Source organism: Symphalangus syndactylus, chromosome 4 (genome assembly GCF_028878055.3).
Source record: "Symphalangus syndactylus isolate Jambi chromosome 4, NHGRI_mSymSyn1-v2.1_pri, whole genome shotgun sequence".
NCBI lineage: Eukaryota > Metazoa > Chordata > Mammalia > Primates > Hylobatidae > Symphalangus > Symphalangus syndactylus.
Genome location: NC_072426.2, coordinates 159397287 through 159407054, shown reverse-complemented (window position 1 = coordinate 159407054; position 9768 = coordinate 159397287). Strand labels below are relative to the sequence as shown.

Below are 9768 nucleotides of genomic sequence, written 5' to 3'. Positions count from 1 at the left end.
TGAGCCGAGATCGTGCCACTGCACTCCAGCCTGGGCGACAGAGCCAGACTCCGTTTCAAAAAAAAAAAGAAAAGAAAAAAGAAATGGAGTCAGCAAAGTCAAGGAGAAATTTTCAAACAGAGGCAAGGCTCTAGGGTCATTTTTGTTTGGTCACTCTGTGATAAAGGACAACATTAATGTTAGTCTCAACACATCTTTTAAAATTTCAGACATCTACAAGTAGGCAATGATCCCTTCTCCTTACCAGAAATAGTCTGAAAATAATTTATTATGCATTTATATGATACATATATCTATGTGTGTATATAGTTTATAAATCTAAGTTTATAAATATGCTCATATATATAGCCTTATAAAGTTACAGTTTGGATTAGTAATAATTAGACTGATAAAATGCAATTATCTGATAGAAAAGAAGAAATTAGCTGATTTGAGATCTGAGAATATAAAAATGAGTGTAAGGACTTGAATCACGATCAAGAGAAACAGTGGGGAGAGGGACAAGAGAAAGACATGCCCGGAGCCTCCTCTCTGCCAATTCCCCTTCCCGTTCTCTGCTCCATTTTCTACAGTAATGTCAGGTGGGGAAACACACTCTGAAGAACAGCCAGGCAGAGCAGGAGGACAGAGCGCAGGGAGACGAGGGCTCTGGGAAGGCGTCACTGCAGAGGTGGCGTCTGAGCAAAGGCCAGCTCCTGATGGCACGTGGAGGGTGCGAGGCTCCCCTCCCATGGAGGAGCTTCGACTGTAAACAATAAAGATGACATCACCTGCCATAGCTTTTAATTACGTTTATATTCAACCCTAAGATCAATAAATGTGGGATACTTCACGTGAACTGTCTGAATTTGAAGATGAAACATAGAAAAAGAAAACTAGCTTGGGAGGTTTCGCCACTGACATTTCTCAAAGAGGTTCATGGCAGAAGCACTTTTAAAAAATGTATGAGAAACTCAGCATGACTAGAACAATCTGAGTCTTATTCAGACTGTGACATATCATCTCAAATACTAATATCTACTAGTGTCTAGGATTTTGACAGAATTACTAATAGGATGAGACTAGAAAACACGTCAGAGTACAAAGTTATAAATGGCATATTCCTAGATAATATATTCTTACACATAATTAGTGTGTGAGTACATACACATGCTAATTATGTTTGTGTATCATTGATAAAATGACAGATTGCAAACACACATCAAGGTCTTCTGAGCAAAGCCCACAGAACCTTGGAGATGCTTTCAGCAAGGCAGCTTGGTGGGTTTGACTTTCACTCTCTTTACAATGCAAAGTGTTCAAGATTAAGTGGTTTATTTGTTTGCGTTTCTCTCAGTCTAACATCTCACACTGTCAGACACACAGATAAATATAATACTTGTTCCTCCATTTTTCAAGTGATAAGCAGTGTGCTGAGGCCACGAGTGCTCCAATGGTTCTGGTGAGGTGGTTTCAAGATGTCACTTGGAATCTCTTCTTTAAAGTCAAAGTTGTCCTCTGAAAAGATTTAGGCACATATTGTGAACCTGGAAACACCAAGCAAAAGGTAATTCTCATTAAAATGTTACAAAAGCAACCACTCAGAACGATTGTTTTGTACATTCCATGCAAATACTTTAAAATATATATTTCAATACACTTTTGTATAAATTAGGAAATAGTCATATGCAAAAACTGCCTATCAGGGTCTTAAGGAAAAGGAAGGGTGCTCCCCCAAAATCAAGCTGAGGTGCAGGCCACGTGTCCTCCTGAGCTGGTGGATTTGCAAGGAGCTTCCATGCAGAGGCGGGTTCTGGCCCAGGAGGCTGAGGAAGCGCTACTTCCTGGCAGCTCTCCTGCTTCCCAGGGGCACGTGCAACGTCAGGTACTTTAAGGGATCCTTCCCACTACCTGGAATACCCCTTTGGCTCCTTTGTTTTTCTATCACAGAAATAATAAAAGTTAATAATAATAACAACAATAATACGTTAGTAGTTCCCAGTGCTTTTTGACCTGGACGCAAAGGTAGCAAAGAGGTTGTGTGCCTGCTTGTCAGAGAAAAAGAAAACAAACCCTCAGAAAGACAGGAAGATCCCTCTTATGGACCCTCGATCACTTCTGCAGATATAGAAAAGACCTCTGACCATCAATAATAGCTGTCTCAGAGTTCCTGGAAAGAGCTCATCCTCTGAAGCGGTGCGTCTGAGCCTGACCCTGGGAACCAGGCTGTGTTGGATGCCATCATGAAGCCGGATGCAGGGTTACATGGGGAAGGGTGTCAGGAAGGCTGGGAGGAAGGCAGAGTGTGGGTGTGACTGAAGGAGGAGGAAGGCAGGAGTGTGGGCGTCACTGAAGGAAGGCAGCACTGCATGGTGCATGGAGCCAACATCCGGCCTCAGATCGGGTGCTATCAAGGCTTTGCTTTTGCATGGGAATGTCTCCTGCACAGCTGTGCCACTGAGAAGGACCACAGAAAGATGTGGTTCTTAGAATCACTGATCGGGATGATTCAGAAATTCCTTTATGAGGATCCTGCTTATGATAAGCTCCACGAAGACTTAGAGGAAAATTGAAAGAGTTTTGTTCATGAGTTAAGGTTCAGCCTGACTTCAGAATTAGTGCAGAAGCTTCTAGATTTTGATTTGGAGGACGACCGATGGATGAACAAAGATGAAACATCAAGGAACACAGGTCCCTCTGTCCCTCTGTTCAGTGTTTAAAATGTGACTGAAGGTCAGACAGGGCTGGGAGATCTGGTGTTCAGTGGGGAAGGTTCCACTTTGGCGGGTGAAAGGGCCTCCTTCGCCTGAGGTTTTCTGTCCCTCGGTGCCCCAGGGGCCTCTGCACACAGCCTGCCTGTCGGGGGCCCTGCCTGGTCTGCGGGCTCAGAGCTCACCAGGCTGCTCAGTGCTGGTCCCGAGTGCGGTGGCTTGGCCAGTGCTCTCCAGCAGCACAAGCCTGGCTGGTTCTAGGCGGGGTTTGGCCCTGGACAGGACCACCCCTACCTGAACTTGAATGCACAGTCTTGTTTTGTTTTTTAAGTGAGACAGGGTTGACCTTAAATAGGCTCATGGGCGATCAGGATGAGTCCTTGGATATGTCGAGGCTTGTTATGCACCAGGCACTGCGTTATCTGCTCCGTGTTTTATTTAATCCTTTCAGGAGTCCTTGAGTGAGGTGTTATTCCCATTTTACAGATACGGAAGCTGAGACCCACAGGCAATGCCTGGTCTCACAGCACCCAGCAGCAGAACTAGGACTTCCGTGCCAAGGCCCGTGTCTCTCACGACCACCAGGCATGGCCTCCTCCGGAATGCACAGGCCGGCACCTACAGCCCTGGGCATCTCTGCCCTCCCTTCCAGACTGCACAGGCCATGTGGAGCTGCATGGTGCTCCAGGGAGTGCCCTGTAGCCAATGTGCCTGTGCACCTGGTGGAAAGAAAGAAAAGCCAGCCTGACCCTGAGGGGGTCTGGACATACCCTTCCCACTCCCCAAATGGGGATGAGCTTTGAAGCATTAAAAAATGGTTAAGGAAGGGAAATATTCTGAGCCAAAGAACTAAATGTTAGCTTGTCGTTATAGATGCAAAACCTCTTGGAGCCGTGCGTTTGGTTGGCTGCATTCTCCCTTCTAATAGCTCTTTTGTCTTGGGTAGGCAGTTAAGAGGCAGTGAGGTGCAGATGACTGGCGTGGACTGTTCCCTGAGTCCTGCATGAGTTAAGTGGCCATATGTGATTGCACATGTTAATGTAACTCCTGTGGGCACCCCCAGTGGGGGATCACTGCAGTCCCCCGATACCGGCTCTACCCCCACCTCCTCTTCCAGAAAGCAGTGAGTGATATGCCGAAAGTGTCACCATGAATCCACTCTGGTTTTTAATTCATTCCTGAATGTCCTATTAGATCGTGGTGTGCTGCCTAAGCTGGTGGCCAGAGAGGCGACTCCCTGTGTGAGCAGCGTGCTGGGCTGACGTTGACTCCCTGTGTGAGCAGCGTGCTGGGCTGACGTTGACTCCCTGTGTGAGCAGCGTGCTGGGCTGACGTTGACTCCCTGTGTGAGCAGCGTGCTGGGCTGACGTTGACTCCCTGTGTGAGCAGCGTGCTGGGCTGACGTTGACTCCCTGTGTGAGCAGCGTGCTGGGCTGACGTTGACTCCCTGAGTGAGCAGCGTGCTGGGCTGACGTTGACACAGTGCTCAGGAGGAAAGAAAGAGCTTTCCGTTTTTGAGGGAGAAGACTTAGGCCTCCTGCTCCCAAGCTCTAATCCACGTGTGAGGCCGCGCACGCCTCACCTGCAGCCTCACCTGGGGCCTGGGGACGTCTGCACGGGGCACGCGCCTCATCGCACCGACATCACAGCTCGCGCCTTTGAGCCACGTTCTCTCTACATGGTGACATCAGGGGCCTTGGCTGTGTTTTCCTTGGTGGATTTTTGTGTTTTGTAAGTTGTCTATTTTGATAATGTATTATTTTTATAATTGTAGAAACAATGACTAGCATATTTTAAAGCAAAAAAAGTTATTGATAAGAGAATACACTGACTTAGCATTTGGTCAATGATTAACAGTGAGATTTAAAACAAATTCAGAACCCAATTCCCACCCCAAACCTCTACTTATGTGTGCCCCAACTACCTCCCGGACGCCTCCACTCGGCATGCTGCAGTCAGCATCCCCAAAAGCGAACTGGTCAGAATTTCCCCAGTTCCCTCTCTCATCACCACCTGCTGCTAGCCATCCACAGCATGGTCTGTCAGCACTCACTCCCTCTCTCTCACATCCCTTGTGATGGTCACCTCCTCCAGGAAGCCTCTGCACCCTCCAGCCACCTGACGGGGGAGCCAGGTGGTCCTGCTCACCCCTCTCACAGCCTTTTCCAGCCTGCCTGCCAGGCTCAATGCTCCCTCAGGCACAGATGGAAACACCCCTGCTGCTTGAATCCCAGCCTTTGGCACAGCACCTTGGCACAGAGTGAGCACTTGATATACCATCCATGATTGATAAGCTAAGTTGGGCACCTACTTCCCCCCAAGCATCTACAATTGTGTTAAAAGCAACACCTGGGCCGGGCGCAGTGGCTCATACCTGTAATCCCAGCACTTTGGGAGGCCAAGATGGGTGGATTACCTGAGGTCAGGAGCTTGAGACCAGCCTGGCCAATATGGTAAAACCTCATCTCTACTGAAAATACAAAAATTAGCCAGGCATCGTGGCATGTGCCTGTAATCCCAGCTACTCGGGGAGCTGTGGCAGGAGAATCGCTTGAGCCTGGGAGGTGGAGGTTGCGGTGAGCTGAGATTGCACCACTGCACTAGCCTGGGCATCGCAGCGAGACTTCGTTTCAAAAAAAAAAAAAGCAACACCTAACCATGTAGCATGGCTGCTTTTTAGAGAACGAGCTGTTGACATGAGAATGACCGCTAATGCTGCTAAGGAACATACAACAAGAAAAGCAACCAAAAGGCACAGCAGCCCAGAGCTATTAGCACAGGAGCAAAACTTTAAAGAGCTGAAGAATCTCTGACATCACTATGCTACAGGACGACAACAGGGTTGATGTGAACAGCGATAGATCTGTGTTACACAACGCTTACATTTTACGAAATTTATTTTTAGAATTATATGTTTAAAATTCCCCGTAAAACAATAAACTATCCCTGAAATTTCAGATTGTTTATAATACAAATGGTTCATAATTCATAATTTTTGAGCAATATATGCCTGGTATCTAGCTAGATCCTTTTCAGATTTCCAATAATTATTTTATCTACCCAGCTTGTTATAAAAGAGGAAGCTGAGGGCCAGAGAGGTTGGGACATTCCTAGGGTTGCACAGCCGGTGGCAGAGCGAGGGTGGAAATCCAACATCAGACTCCAGAGCGGCACACCTCATGATGAGGCCACACTACCGCCTTGAAAACAGTGTTGGTGACTGCTCTGGAAGTGGAAACATCACTGGCCTGTATTCAAACTAGAATATCCTGCGAACAACATACCAGGCTGAGAATACCTATTCATCTGTAAAACCTTGTGTTATAATTAACAAATCTGTGTTAATTTTCTCAAGCATTTTTATCATTAGATTTTCAAAGAGAATCTAAGAGTACAGTTTCACTTAGAAATAGAGCATGAAAACTCTGTAGCAAACAGAGGTACTGACTTCTCCTAAGACAGCATTTTTTTTTTTTTTAGAGTGAGGCCCCCAGTTCATTGAGAGCTTTTGGACATTCCCCTCTTCTTGACCTCACAGCAGGTGAGTGAGTGGAGGTAAGTGACCTCACAGCAGGTGAGTCTGTGCAGATGTGCTCTGTGATTGAGGTTTCTGAGGTCAGGCCGCAGGCCCCAAACATTTGCTATTCCCTCCTACATGAGCAAAATAGGCTTATCAAGGTAGATCATCTCCCATTTCACTGTCTGAAACTTGAAATCTCACTTACTGCATCACTTTATTTATATATGGAGAAAAGCTGACCTGTCAAAATACTTTGACCTGTCCATGTGTGAGCAGCAAATTCCATTTGTGTCAATGAACTTTTTCGAGGCGTATCTGACTGCTGGAAGAAAAATAAAATCAGGGACAAGTTTCATTTTTTTCAAATGTTTTTCAAAATTAAAGTTACAGGAAACAGAGAACCCACCCGGAATGTGTGGGTTGTGCTGGGCCTTGACAGCTGTTCCAGGGGAGCGGTTCTTTCTCGAAGACGCGATCGTTCTATACCGTCAGGCATGGTACTTGCCACACGGTTTTGTAGATGCCTTCCTCTGTACTAGATGAAGGATAGTATATTCTTGTTTAAAATAAATGCAATCCTTAAAAACACAAAAGAAAATCTCTACATGCTCAATCGTTCACTCATCTATTTAGAAACTTTTAGTTAGACATTACTAAGGATCAGGTCTCCTAAGGATAAATACCTGATGAAATATATTTTGATTATGTAACTGCACTATTAAATCTGATAAAATGATAGTGTCATAATAGGGGAAGAGAGATAAAAAACCTTAAGAGAATGTAATTCTGCATTTGTGAAGTAGCAGGCTTTTTAATGTGATTTTTGCTTTTTTTTTTTTTTAACAGTCTTGCTCTGTCACCCAGGCTGGAGTACAACGGCATGATTGCGGCTCACTGCAACCTTGACCTCCTGGGTTCAAGCGATTCTCCTGCCTCAGTCTCCCGAGTAGCGAGGATTACAGGCACGTGCCACCACATCCAGGTAATTTTTTTGTATTTTTAGTAGAGATGAGGTTTCACTATGTTGGCCAGGCTGGTCTCGAACACTTGCCCTCGTGATCCACCTGGGATTACAGGCATGAGCCACTGCGCTCGGCTGCCTTTTGTAAAATGATGTTATTCTAAGGTTAAACATGAACACTTTGCAACTCTTGCCTTCTGGGAATGGGTTCCAGTGCTGGGCTCAAGGTGGCACAGGGCATGCAGGAGGAAACCTGGCCCCAGGTAGGGTTTTTCTCTCACTATGTCTTTATGTTCCTACAACAGCGGTCCTTCTGTGTCGTATAAAGTGAATAGAGACAAGTTACTTGTGTGAGAGTGGAGTGAGGGGTGGCTGGAAACCTGGGGGCCGCCTGGATATGCATGCTGGCAACAGCACACTCCCCCAGACCTGTGTGACTGCCTGGCTGAGGGGAGTCTGACTGCAGAAGGTATTGCCCTCCACTGCAATAGACATGGCAAAGGTTAGCTGCAAAAATGACTGATAAAGATGACCAGGGTCATAATTTACTGAGCTCATAATTTCACGTCAGGAATTATTTAACGCCTATGAGTTCATTTCGTCCTTCTAACAATTCTCTAGAGGTAAGAATCATTAATCCCTTTTATAGAGAACACTAAGGCTCAGGGAGATTAAAGTGACTTGTACCAAGTCATAGAAGAGAGTTTCTGTGGCAGGATCCACGCGGACCTGCCTGTCTCCTGACCAAATCTCATGCTCTCCCCTTTGCTCCACTATCCTATCAGAGATTTCCTCGACACCTGGAATTTCTCATTTAGTTCAAGCATGCTTTTATTTCACAAAACGGTGAATTAAGCCTCTCACTCCCTGTAGATTCTCACAAGCCATTCATTTACTTTCTGGAAACAGATTATGAAGGCATTTGAGGACAGCTACTCAGATGTCATGTTACTAATTTCACTTGGAAGTGCCAAGGTTGTTTTTGTTTGTTTTCCAATATAGAACCTAAATGGTCCACTGAAATAGAATGAAATCTGTCTTACACAAACACGGCGGCATCCAGGAACTGCTGTATTCTGCTCCCTGGTCTCCGTGCCTATCGGGGGGAACCTGCTCCGTGATGTTTGAACCAGCGGGGAAGCCATGTGGTCCACGCCAGTCGGCCTGCAACACAACATCATGTCACCGATCACCCAGGTACATGGAGAACTGGCAAGTGACCGGAAATCTGCCAAGAGCTATGATTTCGATGTTTCTGTGTGAGGGGCATACAGGAGGTCTTTGATTTCTGCTATGTGTGGTATTATCCAGATGCTCCCCAGGGAACTTACAGCACTCTGATAACTAGGGGAAAATGTTATCTCAATACAAGTGAAAGACAGAGGATGGAGGTGAGAAGATGCAGAGCTGGTGTGTGTGGGAGTCAGAGGGAAAGTGAGACTGGCAGGTGAGAATCCAGGCGGGTGAGAAGCCGGGGGACACAGGTGAGGTAGCATCACCAAAGGGGGTAGGCACTGGCCCCTCTGAAGCCACAGCTTCCCTCGTATGTGTAGAGCACAGCTATGTACACAGACAAACAGGCTGTCTGTGGAACTACAATTCCATGTGTAGGGAGAGCAATTGGGAAGAATGGTCCAAAAGGGCTCCTCAGAGTGGCAATAATAAAAAGCTGAAAAATCACCAGCCCACAGGGAGGGAGGGGTCAGAACACAGAGGGATTTGTACAGTTGGTGGCATCTGAATGTATCTCAGTAGGAAACATAAATGGGTTTCTATTTGATGAAGGTGTGATGGGGGGCCCAGGTAGGCTGGGGCAGGAGGAGAAAGCCTGCCATGTGCTGCTGACTGGCACCGTGTGCTGCTGACTGGCATGGGGGGAAGCGAGGCGGAGGAAGGGGAGGGATCTCAAAGGAATCAGCACAGCAGACCCAACACAGCTGGAAACATCAGTCCCAAACTGTGAAAGAAACAATCACCAATTAAAAAGCTGAAAGGGGGGTTATGACTGCATCTGGAAAAAGTCCGGGTGCCAGGTAAGCGTTGGCAGCCGCCCAGTCCTGAGCTCAGCTCCTGATAATGGCTCCCCTGCAGGCCGGGGGTCCAGTGGGTGGTCTCTGAAGCCTGAGAGCACTTGTGGGTGTGTCCAGCTGGGCCTCTTCCTGGCGGGGATGACCTCTGGCAGGCTTAGCCTGTTTCCTCATCTCAGATTTGGGATAGTGTGAGTCCCAACCATATAAAGTTTTGTGGTGGCGAATAAATAAGATCATAAATGTAATTCATTTACCTGGTGCTGATAACAAAGAAAGCAATCAATAAACATTAGCTGTTATTATCAATGTAAGTATTGGCCGATACTGGTAAGTTAGCTGGAGGGCAAGAGATAAGCACCTTTCTAACGAGGCCATGACGGGATGTGAATCCCTGCAATCAACAGCTTTGCTGAAACTCCCAGGTAGAGAAAAATGCATCCTTAAAGATAATCCGATAGGGATATAGTCCTTTTATTTTTATAGCATTTTATATACATTATTTTATTTAAGCCTCCCCTTAAAAAGTATTAATTATGTAATTGAAAGGCATTAGCTAATTATTCCTTT

General features: G+C 46.3%; 1 protein-coding gene and 1 pseudogene across 5 annotated transcripts in view; one reads left to right on the top strand and one right to left on the bottom strand.

Moving 5' to 3' along the window:
• Positions 1-776: 776 nt before the first annotated feature.
• Positions 777-9768, bottom strand: part of FAM149A (family with sequence similarity 149 member A) — a 64746-nt gene continuing 55754 nt past the window's right edge. The window contains exons 11-14 of one of the 5 annotated variants that reach the window (XM_055276644.2): positions 8215-8335; positions 6617-6745; positions 6451-6532; positions 777-1526 (exon numbers count right to left, since the gene is read on the bottom strand). In XM_055276644.2, coding sequence (XP_055132619.1) covers positions 1453-1526; positions 6451-6532; positions 6617-6745; positions 8215-8335 — 406 coding nt within the window. In that variant the 3' untranslated portion in view covers positions 777-1452. The remainder of the gene's footprint in view (positions 1527-6450; positions 6533-6616; positions 6746-8214; positions 8336-9768) is intronic. The other 4 variants (XM_055276642.2, XM_055276643.2, XM_055276645.2 and 1 more) reach the window with 4 other exon arrangements.
• Positions 1778-2620, top strand: LOC129480397 (protein LTO1 homolog; annotated as a pseudogene).